At 40.0% G+C, this 17,867-nt stretch overlaps 2 protein-coding genes across 2 annotated transcripts in view; both read left to right on the top strand.

The window, feature by feature from the left end:
- The window catches only part of MOB1B (MOB kinase activator 1B), a 42,016-nt gene extending 33,726 nt beyond the window's left edge, over positions 1-8,290 (top strand). Inside the window, exon 6 of the mRNA XM_081959597.1 lies at positions 3,292-8,290. Coding sequence (XP_081815723.1) covers positions 3,292-3,369 — 78 coding nt within the window. The 3' untranslated portion in view covers positions 3,370-8,290. The remainder of the gene's footprint in view (positions 1-3,291) is intronic.
- Positions 8,291-11,407: 3,117 nt separating this feature from the next.
- Positions 11,408-17,407, top strand: DCK (deoxycytidine kinase). The gene is made up of 7 exons (XM_081960435.1): positions 11,408-11,704; positions 13,167-13,282; positions 13,521-13,714; positions 14,675-14,822; positions 15,459-15,574; positions 16,060-16,159; positions 16,927-17,407. Exons 1-7 carry the CDS (start codon positions 11,641-11,643, stop codon positions 16,951-16,953), a joined length of 765 nt encoding a protein of 254 aa, XP_081816561.1. The 5' UTR covers positions 11,408-11,640; the 3' UTR covers positions 16,954-17,407.
- Positions 17,408-17,867: the final 460 nt, after the last annotated feature.

The following is a 17,867-nucleotide window of genomic DNA, read 5'->3' as shown; positions in this document are numbered from 1 at the left end:
AAAAAGAGGCTGAAAATCTGGGTACTTCTTATGCACTGAATGCAGCATTTTTGGCCTCCTGAAACCCCACCCCCTTCACCAAAATGGCCATGCATAGCCTTTAGGACAGAGGTGTCCAAACTTGGGAACTTTAAGACTTGTGGACTTCAACTCCCAGAATTCCCCAGCCTGGCTAGGGAATTCTGGGAGTTGGAGTCCACAAGTCTTAAAGTTCCCAAGTTTGGACACCCCTGCTTTAGGAGGCTTTCAGAGAGCTCCTGGGGGCTGTGGAGGGCAGAAATGAGCAAAAAATGGGCTGTTTTGCCCCAGCCCCCAGGCGTACTCTATAAGCCTCCTAAAGGCTATGCATGCCCTTTTTTTTGACAAAATCAGGCCCATTTTTGCGAAAAACGGCCTGTTTTTGCTTGTCCCCCCCCCCCCCCCAGGAGCACTCTACTACCTCCTAAAGGCTATTCATGCCCTTTTTTTGGAAAAAAAAAATGGGCCCGTTTTCACGAAAAACAGGCCGTTTTGGGAAGGTCTGCAGAGTGCAAAAACTTTTTTTAATTTGCCTTTTAAAATTCTTGGTGCGTCTTCTACTTCAGTGCACCTTATACTCTGAAAAATATGGTAATTCGGAGAACCTGCAAATACCAACTCTGGCTGGCCCCGCCCCCATCTATTCGCTGCCTCCCGAGTCCCACCTGATTGGCTGGGTCTTCTTCTATTGCCCTGCACAGGAGAACAGAACTGGAAAGCAGGTTAGTGGGATGGGGTAGAAATGGAGATTTTATGGTATCCTTGCCCTGGAGTATGGTAGAAATGGAGACTTTACAGCATGGGGAATTCTGGGAGTTGAAGTCCACAAGTCTTAAAGTTCCCAAGTTTGGACACCCCTGCTTTACAGTATCCTTCTCCTGCCATGCCCACCAAGCCACGCCCGCCAAGCCATACCACGCCCACAGAACCGGTGGTAAAAAAAATTTGAATCCCACCACTGCATCGCCATAATTATTTAAATTCTGTGCCACAAAATCAGGCATTTTCCCCCCCCAAAAATAATGCAGATCTAAAATACGTAGATGCATAAAGATAATGAAAGCAGGAAGTGAGAATGCTGCAGTGTTTTCAGCCTTATTTCGTCAACCATGAGGCGAGAATTGAACTTGTAGTTACACAGCAGACGTTGAAATGTTTAGGATTTGACATAAGGGAACATCCATCGTGTGAAAACAAAATGTTTTGTTAGTGTAACATCAAACCGAGAATTTACCTAAATACCAGATGCTCCACATATTGTAAAGTATAATGTAATATAATGATGCAGTGCTGATACTTCACAATTGCAGATTTCTGCTTATAGCGGCAGGATGGATTAGATTTCAATCATTCCTTCGTAAACTCAGTTTAATTATTAAAATTATATATATTTTTTCCTTCCTAGAACATTATATAGTGTATAATACAATTTTAAAACATTTTTGGCAGCATTTATTACTTCCTTGTCATCAGTTTTTTCCCCTTTGGTATTGATATTTAGAGCATGCATTTTAATTCGGCTGTTTGATTTATCGCCACTGTTCCCCAGCAGATCTTTGAAATATTAAACCTGCGTTTATTCAGAACGTGGCACATTTTCTTCTCAAAATTCATCCATAGTTCTATAATTATCACTCACTGCAGGGTGGTGTGCAACTATCATAACTTATGGATTTCTACTTTCATATACCTTGACAACAGACTAAATTACTTCAATTTATATTTTCTAACGTGTATTTTAGCTCTCTCATTTGTAATTTAAATAGTGTAACTTGACTTTTCTGCATGTAACTTCCTTTCCCTAAGATTAAACAACCCCATTCGGAGTTAATACATCCTTCCCTTTTCCCCTCATAGACACAGAGCATATCTATTTTTCTTTTATTTGCAAATTCATGCAGTTTACCCATTTATATGTCTTATATTCCCAAACTCAGTCATTTCAGTGTTATGCTTGTCACCATAATGGGACCATGGACAGTGACCTCTGCTGCCTATCATACCTTGAACAATTGGGTCTTTCACTTAACTCCTTTTTAGATAGACAGCTAACCTTTATTGTTGCTTTTTTCTGTGAACACACTGGCACACGTTAAAGAATGAAATTTTGATGCCCGCTGTCAAAAGGAAAATAAATATATACCCATACCCACATGTGCATATCCATAGACGTACGTACATGCGTGTGTGTGGTGCAGTGGCCTAAAGGTGGCGCTCTCACCTCACAATCAAGAAGCTAGGTAAAGGCAGATATTACTCTGTGCACACTGAGAATATACCTGCTGGGGGAAAAAACTCCACATTGGCAACAGGAAGGGCATCTGGCCAGTAACCACTCAGCTCTATTCAGTTGCCCAGACTCCAACTCGCATGGAATTATGGGATTGTTAAAAGAGGAGGAGGTGTGTCTGTTGTCATCCTCTTCCTCCTCCTCTTTTAACGACTCCATAATCCTGTGATGGCGAATTTATGGCACACGTGCCAGAAATGGCAAACAGAGCCCTCTCTATGGGCACACGTGCCGTCGCCACTTGCTCTTCTGGTTTCCAGCAGCTGGTCTTCGCAGGCAATGGAGCACCAGAAAACAGGCTGAAAAATGGCCACAAATGCCAAAAAAACAACCAGGCTGGTTTTCGGGCCATTTTCCGGGACGTTTTGAGGCTGGTTTTTGGACTGGAAATGCCCTGGAAATGGCCAAAAAAGGCATGTGCGTGCCAGCTAGCTGGTCTTCGTGTTTCCAACACTCCGGCACATGTACACGCATTTCGGTTTGGGCACTCGATGCCGAAAAGGTTCACCATCATTGCCATAATCCCTTCCAGAGTAGAATCTGGGCAACTGAATGGAACTCAGTGTTTACTGGCCAGATGCCTTTCCTGTTGCCGATGCAGAGTCATATGATATATTATATTTATTATATTATATTATATTATATTATATTATTATATTATATTATATTATATTACATTGCATTTATTATATTATATTACATTACATTATATATTTTCATAGACGCATAAACATCTTATAAATATACTCAACACACATATGCAGACTCATGTATTCCCAAGAGATAATTTCTGGCTATCCGTGCATTCCCCAAGAGATGAGAAGCAGGACTTTCTGTAGAAAGTTCATTTCTTTCTTCCCAGGAGGCCTGTCTGTTTCTCCCTAATCTCCCCCATAAACTAATTTTTTTTTGCTTCCTGTGATTTAATGTTATCTCCTTAAGCATCCGATTGAGACGCTGTTTTTATTTCTTACCTCCCACAGGAATTTAACCTTATAGACAGAAGAGAACTTGCTCCGCTCCAAGAACTGATTGAAAAACTCACTTCCAAGGACAGATAAGCGAAAATGAAATGGCGGAAATCCGTTTGTTTTCTTTAAAGCAGGCATGTGGGGTTTTAGGGATTTGGGGCTGAAAACCCTCTACGCACTTAAAAAAAGTTCCACGGGACTTTAACTCCCGAGTAAGTGTGTGGAGGAGGTTTGCAACCTTATGTTTTGTTTGTTTTAGAAAGGAAAGGAAACTTCTGTTTTAATTCAGGCAACCTAGATCCATTCTCTGTGCTTTTTATTAGTGAAACTTCTTTCACTTAGTACACACACACACACACACACACACACACACAGAGTAAATGGTTTTCTGTTCTTGTTCATTGTTATTGTTGATTTTTAGCAGATTGTTGTGTGGTAATAAAGGAAAAAAGATTTGCTGGTTGGGAAATGTGACCTTGCTAGTTGAAAAGTGCAGGATTGCCAGTCGTACCATATTCTCAGAAGGTCCTTAAAAGAGACTAAATCTTCTCTAAGTGCCTTGGTAGATTCTCTTCTGAGGTACAAAGCACATACAAAGAACATTGCTGGAAACAGAAAACACAAATAGCTACCCAGGACATTTCTTAATACTTGTTATATGTAATTAATATGTGCAAACCTTTTCTAAAAGCCATAACGTCTATCAGTGATCTCCAATCTTTTCAGAGAAAGCAATGACTTTAGAAGTGAACATCAGTTAGGTGGCTCACTTTATTATTATTTTTTTAAAAAAAATAACGTACTGAGCTATCCATCTGATACATCTTCGATATCGTAGGGGCCAAGAAGTAATTTTGGGCACACCATTTTTCACAATGTACATTCTGCCAAGATTTGAACTCATTTTGATCTGAAAGTAGGATTATTGTTTTCCTCAATCTGTGCTTTATGAAGCAACCTTCAACTTTCCCGCTCTTTAAATCAAGAGTCCTGCAGTAGCTTCAAGACAAAATGAAAGGGAAGCCAAGGGACAATAATATTAATATTTATAAACCCGCCATAGTTATTTTTACAACGGGGAATAAAGCAGCCCTGAGCTTTCACCTTAAGAGAAATTGTCTCAGTCTACCTATCATGGATTATGTTTATCATTTCGTGCCTCCTAAATGCGTAGCTCCTTTATAATCTTAGTTGTACAAGAATGCTATGAAAGAAAGCATCCCTTGTAAAATGATGCAAAATACAGTCATATTTTGGGATTTTTAGTGGGTGGGCCTTTAAGATGACTCGAATTGGTGGCACACTTAATTTTGTTGAAAAACTAGCAAAGGTGTTTTGCTTATTTTCCTCTCTCTTCCTATCCTTTATTGTAGAATATTTAGAATTTGGGATGATTCCTGTGAGGAATTCAAAAACAAGAAGAACTATTTCTGATTCTGTGACTTAGGATCATCGGCTCTTGTTCGAAATGCGTCCCAGTGGTTTGAGCATTAATTCCAAAATCTCCCCACTTTTTAATTTTCTGGAATGTCATACATTTTGTCTGCTTTGCCACCGATTCCATGGATTGGCTGACACACAAATTACTCCTCGTATCCTTAAATCCTAATCTTGAAACTCATTTCTCAGATTATCATTGGGACTAGTTACAAATCACATTAACGTGATAATATAATAATATTTAAAGCCCATTAATGATACCTTAAAGTCTAATACACACAACAGTTTCCCATAGTCTGTTTTTATTATATCTTTGACATTATATATACCTTTTAAGAACCGAAGTGATAAAAGGCATACAGGATGTTCTTTACCTGAGAAGAAGACAATTAAAAATAAAAATAAAAATGAGGAAAAACAAAACAAATTACCATTACATCATCTAGCTATACTCTTGACCCTTATAACCTGGGAGCCAATTAATAACAATAGTTCTTCCTATGGATCTACTTAAAAAAGTGGGTAGGGTAATCCAACTCTTGGCAATGTTTCATAACCGGATTTGATCTTGGTGTCCGTAACACGTTTTGTCAATATTTGATTTTAGAAGTCAGAAATCCCAGTTCCAATTTCTGAATCTCAAATTTGAAAGTTTAAATTGCTAATTGAAAATATTTTTGTTGGCAGTTGGGATGTTGAAAAGAGTTTAGAGGTTGGGACTGTTGTGAGCCATTTTAAATATCCCCAATCTCCATCTGGCAATTATAACCACTCCTAAAAGATAATCTGTTAAAAATAAGAGGGGGGAAAATGCTAGGTATCCTCTCAAGATCTTTGGATCTTGAAATGAGTAAACCTTCAGAGTAATATTTAATTAGCATCAATATAGCTTGGCCAAAATCATTATCTCCCATCATTTTAGTCTTAAAATTTAAGGGACTTACTGGAAACAATGATGATGAATATAGACTCCATTCATTGCTAATTCCCTTCTTGGATGATAAACTCTTGGAGATCATTGACTAAGAGTGCTGTTGGGTCAACTCTTCTTATAGCCTTGAAGAGTGAAGCATTGACAATATTAAGACGGTGATTATTCTGAATTTGATCAGCACTTATAGAAGCTTTTAGTGGGATTGCTCTGGCAGTCTTGAAAATTCTTTATTGTTTAAAAGGTGTGTTACGATACAAACAGACAAAGCTTCCTTGATCTTTCAGTTGAATACAGGTATTGAAAATTGAACACTGTAGTTATTATTATTTTTAAAGAGTCACAGCTTGGAATCTAGCCTTTTCATTTAAAAGGACACCATGGTAGAAATCATAGTTACCCTTTTGGTACCAAATATTGGGCAGATACTTCTTTTTTTAATCTCCTTATGACCAGCCGTTAAGCAGACACTGTGTCCCTTCCATGAAGAAGGAATAGCCTTAAAATGTCAAAACTTGCTTCATTCTCTCTAAACTGGCTTCATTCTCTCTCTGTCACTGTTCTCTCTTTGCCTTGGTTACCCACCTGCACAGGTAACCTACCTTAATTAGATGAGGCTGACCAAGCCAGATGGTCATAAGCATAGATCCAAGTTCCTTAAAACCAGCTGTGTTGTTTTTTCTTGAGCCAGTGGATTGATTTAATCCAGAGAATTGACATTGGTGGGAGAAAAGTTTTCTCATCCTGGCCCTAGAAATTACAAGCCTATTTCACACATCCGTGTCAGGGATTCGTGCTAATTGTGCATGGATAAAAAATATCCTACTTTTTTGCCCAGTAGTACTGAGGTGGACTTCAAAGAGATAACCTTCAAAAGGAAAATTCCCCCTTTTCAACCACTTGCCAACATTTCTTAAACAGCTTACTATGCAAGAGAGAATTTTGAATATTCACTGGCAATCTTACAGAACCAGAGGCTCCATTAAGAATTTAGAGTTGACACCACTCTCTCAAACTTATCCCATAGGCAAAAAGCCAATACTGCTATATAGACTGGTCTTACTTTTTTTTTTTAATTCCCATGACTGAAAGCCTTTTCTTAGATTTCCATATAAAGATTATTTTTCTGAGAGGGGCGGGGGAGAAGTGTGTGTGTGTGTTGATTTATTTGGGAAATAATTGAAGACATGTATTCTTTGTCCCCAAATATTAAAGTGTAAGTGAAATGCCATAATTCATATTTTAAAATTGTAATATGAAGTTGGACCTGCTAGTTTTTCAACCACAATTGCTCTCATATGAATTGATGCATTTTATGCAGGGGAGGGGGATAAATTTCATTTCTTAATGGGCAAAAAAACTATTTGGATTTTTTTCTAAACTGCATTTTTAGAACCACTAGCCACATTAGAGGTATATTTCCATTTATGTCCATTGCACGTGTGTGTTTCCTTTTTAAAACATAATTCTCTCCTGCGATAGCAGAATAACTCCAGTTTTAAGATGCTTTATTTGCTTACTTTCTTTCCCAAGAGCACTGTCCTTTCAATAGGTTTTTCATAGATTAATGTATTTTTAGGGAGAATTAATTTTTTATAGCCACTAAACTGTACTCATTATTTTTGTACACTTATTACTAGGTTATTTGGAACACAAATCTTTTGAAATGTCATTTGGTTCCATTTTTGAATTTTACTCACTGATGTCGTGTTGCTAAATATTGTCACGAGAATAAATGCATTTGAATATGTAGTGAGGGGTGGGGGGGAAACAGATTTGAGAAGAAACCACTTACTGGTCCCTTCCGGTACCTAGATAAATCTACCCAGGTCCTTCTTCATGCAGCATATTAGAAAAAATATAGGAGATATTTTTTTTCTGTGCTCTCTTGGTGAAGAGTAGAGAAAGATTCCAGGGAAACTGGCCATTCCTTTAGTTATAAGGATCTATTGGGGCAATTGCTTCTTTGTCCGATCGAGAGAATCTACAACCAGCAGAATCAACCTGAAGCTTTTCTGAACTTGCATCTCTCTGGGCAACTCAAAATTTTGAGCAGATTTGTGGAGGCGCAGAAAGCTTTTTGGTTAACATTCCAAGTTTCCACGTAATTATGTGGGCAAAAATCCTGCAGCTTTGGAAAAGCCATTTGACTCTGCTGATGAAATTGAGGGAGATCCTGGGTGTTAGAATTTATGCTGCATTAATGATAGAAATTTGACCTTCCTCAGTGACACCCTCTCTATTAAAAGAAAAATAAAAAGGTAGCTGCTTATCATAGAGGAAAAGGTAATAGCCAATGCTGGATGGACGGACACACACACACACAAAATCATTTAAAATTTTAAAAATGCAACATAATCTGTACTGTAAGCAAACTGTGCCAATATAATTACTTCAGTTTGTAGTCACTTAAATCAGTACTTGTTCTACCTGAAAAAAATGGCTGTTTAATGAAAGAAAATGATTTAAAAAAAGTTGGATGTCTGAAATTCTGCAACACATATATTGGAAAAGATGTAAATAATGTATACATATTGTTGTAAGTGATGGGATGAAAAAAAAAACTATATAAATTCTAGGCTTTTTCAGTGAGGAAAATGGATGCTGTTTATAAGAAGAAAAATAAATAGCTATGTTTGACACGACTGCTTTTATTTCCCGCCCTTCTCATACTTTCAGTTTTTAAGAGATGAGATTCGCATGTATCTGGACATTTTGTGCACATCTGACCATTCCTCCACAGATGTGTCCTGCGGTCACCTCTCATGGATTTGTTAACTCTTTGTACTGCAAGCAAGTCAAATGGCAATAAAATGAACCCATATCTATCCAGTTCCTTCACTCATATTACCAAAAGATTGATGAAGTTTTTGTATAAGAGGGAGGGCTGCTCGAAAGGAAGTTGTGTGGTTGTTTTTGCCTAGACAACAGACCCGTAATGAACCGCATTCATTTTGGATAATGGTTCATCCGGTAGCAGCTGATAACCCGGCGTTGTTCTGTTCAGGTATTTATTTATAGGGGGAAATGTCTGAACCAAACGTAATTTCTAATGTTGTATTTTCCCCCTTACCAGAGGGAACCCCCCTGTGGAGTACTGTGAAGCCGTTACCATGGCAACTTCACTGCGCTGTACAGTAGAAGCCATTTTAACGGCAGTACGGAAGAAGCCATTTTAAGGCACAACAGGCTGTATCTTAACAGAACACACACTCCGGGGGGGTGTTAGGGGTGTCTTACCCCCACAGTATTTGTTTCCAAAGAGTAAGTTATCTGTCTACCAAGTTTGGTTGAAATTGCTTGAGTTTTGCTGGAACACATACACACACAGCCATTTTATAGATATAGATTTAGATACACGGAATACATTCGCTTTTGATTTGGAACCAGCAGATTTTAATAACATTTAGAATGAATGTTTTGGTAGAATTCCTTTAGATAGTGATAGTGATAATGATGATTCTTTCCTAGATTAAACAGCCCCATATTGTTCAATTCAGGAATCAACACTTTTGGGGTTGAGTCTGGACCATTCCAAATTCAAGATGTCTATGGAGATTCTCAAGTCATCCAGGTCAATGTTGTCCCAAAGGGGCTTTTTTCCGGAGGCAACTGGACTTTTTGGTTTTTCTTTGAAGATGTTTCGCTTCTCATCCAAGAAGCTTCTTCAGCTCAGTCCTTCGATTCCCCAAGATCCAGTCAGAGCTGAAGAAGCTTCAACAACAGGGTGTTGTTATTTCCTCCACTATTCCAATCTCTGCCTTTAAGATAATACTGCTTAACAATACAGAGGAGGCATCTGCCACATACTACGTTCCCCACCTGTGATATCGCCAACAATGAGCGAATGGAACCATGATGAGGATGTTCTAGGAGACAAGCTCAACTCAAACCCAGTTTCTCTGCAACATTTTCATGCTGAAGGAAGCCAGCATCCCACTCTCCGAGACAGAATTTTTTTCAACCTTGACACCTTTGGAAAATCTTGAAGCCCATATATCCGTGATGGCGAACCTATGGCACGCATGCCACAGGTGGCACGTCGAGCCATTTTTGCTGGCATGGCAGTCCTTAGCTCTGACAGGCATGCATGCGGCGGCCAACTGATTTTTCACCCTTCTGGAGGACCAGGGGAGGCCATGTGTCGCCCTCACCAGGCTTCAGGAAACCTTCTGGAGCCTGGAGAGGAGTTGTGTGCGCACGCGCGCGGGGGTATGTGGGCACACTCGTGATAGCGCACACACGCGCAATTTTGGCATGCCATAAAAAAAAGGTTTGCCATCAATGCCATATATCTTAAAATTGCCCTGGGAAGTGATGGAAAAATACGGCTTTTTCAGGCTAGTGCCTCTGTGTGCATATTTTCCAATGAGACAAACCGAGACAGGAAGATCCATTTTATTACAATTTATCAGAATAATCAGACAAAAGGGATTACTCCTTCGAAGATGGAACCCCGATCTTTAGCTTACATCCCCTTTTATAGTTAACAAAGAAATCTGAAAGAGGATAGTTGATTGGACAGGATAATAGCATACATGTTTGTTGAAATGAGGTCTGAAGGGGAATAAATTGTAAGGAGAAAAGTTGTTTAGAGTTCACAAAAGAGATAAGCCAGGTCCCAATTTGTACTACCAAACTTTTCTTATCAGGAGCTAGTCTCCAGCTTGTTTTTCAGTTTATGAATGTTAAAAACTAATAAATCTTGAACATCACTTTAAAAGAAAGAATACAAATCAGATTAAAATACAAAGTAACTATGTTAGTTAACAAATAACAAAACCCATGTTATTTGCCCCTCAGAAGTCTATGAATTGCATTGACGTGAATTGGTCTTATATGCAATTCCTCCTTCCGCAGTGGAAACAGTTTTTTAAAAAATAATATATTTTATTAATTTTCTATTAATTACATTCCTTAGTGCTTAATAAACATTGTGTTGTCGGGGTGTTTAATTTGCTTAACAATACAAATGCCATTCTTTCTCTCCACCCCTTTTTTCCAACCACTGGTAAAATAAGTTCCAAGTTTGATAATATTCTGCATCTTCTTTCTGTTTGATTTTCAATGTAAGTCGGTCCATTTCTGAAGAGTCTAATATCTTCTTAATTGTCTCTTCATCTTGAAGGTGTCTCTTCATCTTTCCAATGTAATCCTCGCTAGTGTTGAAACATGTAATGCTAAATACATATTGCTATTATAATTTTTTTCTGAGATCAGTTCAGGTTTAAAATCTACACGTGTCCCTATTATCTTTTCTAGCCATCTGTATTTCCCCCCCCAAAAAAAAATTTTTTTTTGTTTTTTGTTTTAGCACAAATCCATCACAAAGGATAACATGTCTTTTGATTACATAGGCGGAAAGTTAACTAGACAGAATAATGATTTTTTAAAAAAGAAAAACATCCTGTTTTGCAGGGAATTCATTTTGTCCGGGATGGAAAGGGTGCCTGTTGCCAAGCAACCGCATCATCGCAACTGATCTATCGATGCGCTCGGAGCTCCCGCTGCCTCCCTTTCCGGCTGAATCCGTTTTTCGGCCTGCGATTAAACTTGCCTTTTTCTCTCTCAAAGCCGGCATCGGCGCCTGGCGGGGCGAGTCCCCATCTGGCGATGGGCTCTTGACTGCTAAGCCGCGCTCTAAACTAGACGGGCGTTCCGCATTTCCACCTCACCTTTTCTGTCCCTCTCGGGCCCCTGTAGCGGAGCCACACAGAGAAGAAACAAACAAGGCGGTGGGGGGGGGGGGACGGGACGACGACGCGGAAAGTGGGCCAGTTGGGTGGAGCTTTGCGCGTGACGTCACTGGGCGGCTCAGCCAACCCCGATCGAATCAGATTCGAACGCTGGCGGGAAGATAAAGCGGCGTTTGGCGTAGCCAGCGAAATTGCGTTCCCGCGCTTTTTTGTCCTTCCTGCGCTACCGTTTTTTTCTGAGAGGCTGTGTGTGAGAGAGAGAGAGCTCCGTTTGGTTACCGGCGGGCCGTCTCCATGGCAACCCCACCCAAGCGGAGCCGCAGCGGCGTGAAGAAGATCGCCATCGAGGGAAATATAGGTAAGCCCTGAAGGGGGGAAAGGGGGGAAGCAGCTTCCTTAGTAGATAGAGCAGGGGTCATCAAACTTGGCAATTTTAAGACTTGTGGACTTCAGCTCCCAGAATCCTCCAGCCAGCATAGTCTGAAGTCCACAAGCATAGCTGGCTGGAGGATTCTGGGAGTTGAAGTCCACAAGACTTAAAAGTAGCCAAGTTAGAAGACCTCCGAGATAGAGGAACGCTTGCAAACGTAATATATCTTGATTTCAGTCAGTTTTGGGCCCTGGATCAGCCTGACTTTTGCTATTGGAGGGGCTGCTCCCCCCCCCTATAAATCAAAGTAATGATTTTTTTTCTTTTTACGAACTTTGGGTGGTGAAATGTATTATTTACTCTTATTTATTAAACAAGCTTATATAGATGCCCACCTCATATAGGTGACTCTGGGTCACTTATCAAATTTCAAATCAAATCAAATTTTATTTGATTAGCCGCGCCCTCTCCAGAAGGACTCGGGGCGGCGTACAATTAAAACACATAAAAAATACAAATATAAACAATACATATACATATGCATGTGCATGGAGGAGGTAAACAAATGAATAAAATAGCATTAAAATTTCAATTTAAAATCCCCTCAATTACAATACAAAATACACAATTAAAAAACCCGTCAGGAGCGATATGATAAAACTATGGTTGAGCATTATATTATATTACAGCATTATATTTTATACACACACCACATACATACACACACGTGTGTATGTATACATACTACACATACATATATATAAACACACATACACACACATGTGTGTATGTATATGTGTGTGTGTATATGTGTGGTGTACACACACAGAGACACACACACACACACATTCGTAGGTTTTCACAGGTGTAGGTATGCTTGTCTTGTTGTCTTCGGGTCTTTTCCCATGTAAGATTGAGATTGTCTTGGCAACATTTCGGCGAAATCTCACTCGTCATCTTTAGGCTAGGTTTTGAGCTCAAAAACCCAGCCTGAAGATGACGAGTGAGACGAAATCCCCAGAACCATAAAGCCTACAAACTTGAAATTTGACATGTAGGTTCCTCTTGGCTTCTAGGTGTTTGCTAAGAAAGAATTTTTTGAAATGACCATCAGATTATTATTATAGTATTTCTTATAGTATTATTTCTTATAGTATTATTAACACGCTCTGATGCTAAGGAGTTCTACTCCCCCTCCCCACCTGAAAAGAAGTCTGTTCCAACCGCCACTTGGATGTGGACGTGGCCAGTGCATGACTCATCAGACCTGCAGGCTGGGAGCTTAGACGTTCTAGTCCCACCTGAAAAACCTTTGTCACCCAGAATCACTTGGTTCGTGGTGGGTGGCTATAGAAATTAATTCAATAAACAATTCCTTTTTCAAATTCGACTGATTTCTAAAGACAACTGCAGAATCTTACTGGTTTGATGAGTATCTTCTCTTCTTTAGCCGCAGGTAAATCTACCTTTGTGAATATTCTCAAAAAAGCCCGAGAGGAATGGGAAATTGTTCCAGAGCCAGTGGGAAAATGGTGCAATGTTCAAGACTGCCACGATGACTCTGAGGTATGATAAATAGCGATTATATGGAATAGGCCATCATAAGAAATATGATGTTTTTGAGACAATACCGAGGGGGGACAAGATACTGCATGCTGCTACATTCCATGTTAGAGAAGTTTTATGACACGGATAGGCAACTCTGAAATTGAAGGGTGTGTCCAGAATTTGAGAACATGTACATCTATCATTAAAGCAAAGCCAATTTTTAATTCTTACGTAATTTTTATGAATGTTTAAACAGGAGCTGACAACCTCACAAAAGAGCGGGGGAAACCTTCTTCAAATGATGTATGAGAAGCCGGAGAGATGGTCCTTTACTTTTCAAACCTACGCCTGTCTGAGCAGAATCAGGGCTCAGCTCAAATCCCTTGAAGGGAAACTAAAAGAAACTGAGAATGCTGTGGTTTTCTTTGAACGATCAGTTTATAGTGACAGGTACCCGTCTGAGTCTTGATAACTCTCTTCTTATTTGAATTTGAATTTGAATTTATTAGCGCTTATAGACCGCCCCCTCTCCCGAAAGGGACTCGGGGCGGTGTACAGTCCATGTCAAAGAACAACATTAAAACAATTAAAATTACTAAATGGACAATATATATATACAGATATAGAATAGATGGATAAGAGGAGGATAAAAGATGTGCAGGACTGTATTGCTAATAAGTAATTAAAATATACAGACATTAAAATCCCAATACCCTATAAAATTAAGTCTACAGAATAATCCCCTTAAATAACCAGTAAAAATATAAATGCCAGGAGATAGGCGTTGAAATTATGCCAGGCCAGCCAGTCGGAACAGGTGAGTCTTTAGTTTCTGCCGGAAGGAGCGGAGGTCGGTGGTGGTTCTAATGTCGGGGGGGAGGTCATTCCAGAGGGTTGGGCCCATCACAGAGAAGGCCCTACTCCTTGGCGTCGCCCGCTGGCATTATGTCATCTCCCCTCAGTTTTGCATCTCATCCATCCTTTCAATTTTTGGAAAAACAGGAAAGCTTTCTTCTTTCCAATCATGGAATTGGTTTCTTGATAACTCGATTGTGTTAAAACAATTCAGATATGTGATGTTCAACTTCCAGCATTCTCAGCAATGGCCATTTTAACTGGCGGATTCTGGGAGATGTATTCGGAAGAGTACATACAGACTTGGGGGGGGGGGGGGGGCTAGACTGTAGCTAGACCAGATCTTAGCTAGGATCCTGTCTTTTATTTATTCTGTTAATTTATATAGCCACCCATCTCACAATTGCAACCGGCAGTGAAGAACTTCCAATAGTTAAACTGGCTGTGAGAATTATTTTGTTTTTTGGAACTATATTTTGTTCCATGTCCAAAATAAAATCTTTTCCCATCTTAGGATAATTAAAGCTAAACTGAATTCTTTACTTTTCTGGAAAGGTACATCTTTGCATCCAATTTATATGAATCTGATTGCATTAACGAAACAGAGTGGACTATTTATCAAGATTGGCACAGTTGGATGAATCAGCAATTTGGATCAAGCCTTGAATTGGATGGCATAATTTATCTCCGAGCTACTCCTGAAGTAAGAAATAAAGTTTTATGAATGCACTGAACATTAGAGCAGGGGTCCCCGGTCCGTGAACTGGCACCGATCCGCAACCTGCCAGCAACCGGTCCACACAAACAAGTGAAGCTCCATACGTGGAAACAATGCCCCCACCGATCTGCAGAAAAACCTCTCCATGTATGGAGCTTCCAAGTCTCTGGTGCCCAAAAGGTTGGGGGCTGCTGTTTTAGAACACAATCCTTTGCAGAGTTTTGATTTATACCTCGTTAATTTTTAAAAATATTAAAAAGCCGATCATTTCAGTTGTTGCTTTTTTCCTATCAGAAGGTGGCATTTCGCTTTGTTTCAGTTTTGCCTGAAAATCCTACTCCCGTAATGGCGAACATGTGGCACGCGTGCCACAGGTGGCACGCAGAGCCATATCTGCTAGTACGTGAGCTGTCAGCTCCAGCGTGCATGCACACGCCAGCCAACAGAGTTTTGGCCTTACGGAGGGGCGGGGAGACCGTTTTTGCCCTCTCCAAGCCTCAGGTGGGCAGGGTGCATTACATTGTAGGCTATCACATGCACGCACAATTTTGGCACGCATTGACAAAAAGGTTCGCCATCACTGTACTACTCCAGTCTTGCCTTCTTTTTTTTTCTATTTAGAAATGCTTGGATAGAATTTACATCCGCGGAAGGGATGAAGAGCAAGGCATTCCCATGGAATATCTGGAGAAACTCCATTACAAACATGAAAGCTGGCTCCAGCATCGGACATTACGGTATTTTAATTTCCCTGATTGTTTGCCAAGATTCTCAGTCATCCAGGTCATGGTTGCTCCGAAGTTGCTTTCTCAACAAGCAACTGGATTTTCTCTGTTTTCCCCTTGAAGGCGAGTTTCGCTTCCGTAATGTCCAGAGGTGAAGAAGCTTCTTGAATGAAAAGCAAAACGTCTTCAAGGAAAAACCAAGAAAGTCCAGATGCCTTTTGAAAAAGTAACTTTGGGACCATTTCCCTGATTATTCCTGCTAAATCTATACGGTGATGTTCTCCCAAAAGTGTTTTGCTTTGAGAGATCAACCAATCTGTCCTTTGAACTGAGATGACATTGGGGCCTAAGCAAATATGAACACAGTGGAAACTGTGTTTTCCCTGGTGAACTAGGGAATTGGATGGTCCAATCTCAGGATAACAGGGTTGGAAGGGACCTTTTTTCTCTACCTTTGTGAGGTTTCTAATTCAAATTGCGTTTTTTGTCGTTTATAGAACAGAGTTTGAATACTTGCAAAAAGTACCCGTTTTAACCCTCGATGTAAATGAAGATTTCAAAGGCAACAGAGACAAACATGAAAATATGATTGAGAAGGTAAAACTTATCAAAGAGTGCTAGTTTATGTGTTTCCAAGTGACACTGTTTAATAATCAAAAGCTCTGTCCTTGTAGCTGTCTATTGAAATCTGCATGCCCAGCTAGGGAATTCTGGGAGTTAAGTCTTAAAGTTTCTAAGTTTGACAAACCCTGCTTTAAGGCATTGTTCATACACTGTCATAGGATACCAATCGGCATAAAGTCCTCAGCCACTAATTAAAAGCAAATGTCCTTCTTAGTGCTTCCAACAGCAGATTCATCTAACAAACCCAGGGTAAATTAAGATCAAATAAATTTTCTGGTTACCATGTTTATAGATCCTTAACTGTGTGCATATTCAGAATGTTCTCAGAACTTAGCTCCCACTTTTATTTAGCTGGTCTATTAAACTGCTAGGGACGCAGTGGCTCAGTGGCTAAGACGCTGAGCTTGTCGATCAGGTAGGTCCGCAGTTCGGAGGGTCAAATCCCTAGTGCTGCGTAACGGAGTGAGCTCCCGTTACTTGTCCCAGCTGCTGCCAACCTAGCAGTTCGAAAGCACATAGAAAATGCAAGTAGAAAAATAGGAACCACCTTTGGTGGGAAGGTAACAGTGTTCTGTGCGCCTTCAGTGTTTAGTCATGCTGGCCACATGACTACGGAGACGTCTCCGGATAGCGCTGGCTCTTCGGCTTTGAAACAGATGAACACTGCCCCCTAGAGTCGGGAACGACTAGCACATATTTACCTTTATTGAACTGCTACTTTCCCTCTTTTTATTTTGCAGGTCCAAGAATTTTTAAGTACGTTATAGCATTTCCAGAAGTCTAACTGAAGCCGAGTGTTCCCAGCATTTGGATCAGTTATTCATTTTATCAATGCTTGGTTTTGCTTAACCAGATTCAACTATATTGTGCGGTTAAATATTGCTACGAGCTGGTATTTTATTTGCTAGGTGTCCACGTTCCTTAAGGTGGCCTTTGCTGGGCATGAACATTAGTTGCCAAAAACAGCCGAAGAGAGGACTTGATGTAAACAACCGTAACATTCTTTTTATAGCATGAATGAAAGTGTTAAATGTACTGATGTCTCTATAATTAGCAAAACCTGGAAGATATGTCAAATTTCATCACATACATTTTAATCATCTGTACTCCTGTGGGATTGATATAGGGCTGCAACTCCCTCCCTATAAACTGGAGATTTAAAAAAAAGTTTCCAAACTTGCATTTGACCCTCAATTATATCTTTGAGCAGTGTTTCTCAAACTTGGCGATTTTAAGTCCTGTGGACTTCAACTCCCAGAACCCCCCAGCCAGCATAGCTGGCTGGGGAATTCTGGGAGTTGAAGTCCACAGGACTTAAAGTCGCCAAGTTTGAGAAACACTGTCTTTGAGTAACAGTGAAGCAAATTTTGGGTAGTTTGATGTAAGTTAACAAAAAAGCTTTTCATAGATGGATTGTAGGTAACCACAAAGAGATTATTCTAAAGCAGAGGCGTTTCCCTGGAGTATGGATACATTTGATAAGTAAATGATGAAAGCAGCCATTCATGCTTTTCTGTATGTGTTGTGATATTGGATAACTATTCAAAAGGAGCACAGTTTGCGTTGCGCTGGTCTACCACTGCTTGGGTCAGGTGATTAAATTTTTTCGGTTGTGAATCCACCTGTCTTCTCAAGGCAATCCCCTCCGCTTCCTAGCATAGTCTATTGACTTCTTCCTGTA

The sequence above is a fragment of the Natrix helvetica genome (assembly GCF_964273705.1).
Source record: "Natrix helvetica genome assembly, chromosome: 7".
In the NCBI taxonomy this organism is placed as follows: domain Eukaryota; kingdom Metazoa; phylum Chordata; class Lepidosauria; order Squamata; family Natricidae; genus Natrix; species Natrix helvetica.
The sequence above is the reverse complement of the archived record's forward strand: the minus strand, read 5'-3'. Positions and strand labels throughout refer to the sequence as shown.

Excerpts from the sequence above, each read along its gene's own strand:
- DCK (XM_081960435.1), top strand. The coding sequence starts at position 11,641 with ATGGCAACCCCACCCAAGCGGAGCCGCAGCGGCGTGAAGAAGATCGCC. Across the intron at positions 11,705-13,166 it reads CGCCATCGAGGGAAATATAG|CCGCAGGTAAATCTACCTTT; the intron begins GTAAGCCCTGAA and ends TCTCTTCTTTAG. Across the intron at positions 13,715-14,674 it reads CGATCAGTTTATAGTGACAG|GTACATCTTTGCATCCAATT; the intron begins GTACCCGTCTGA and ends TTTTCTGGAAAG.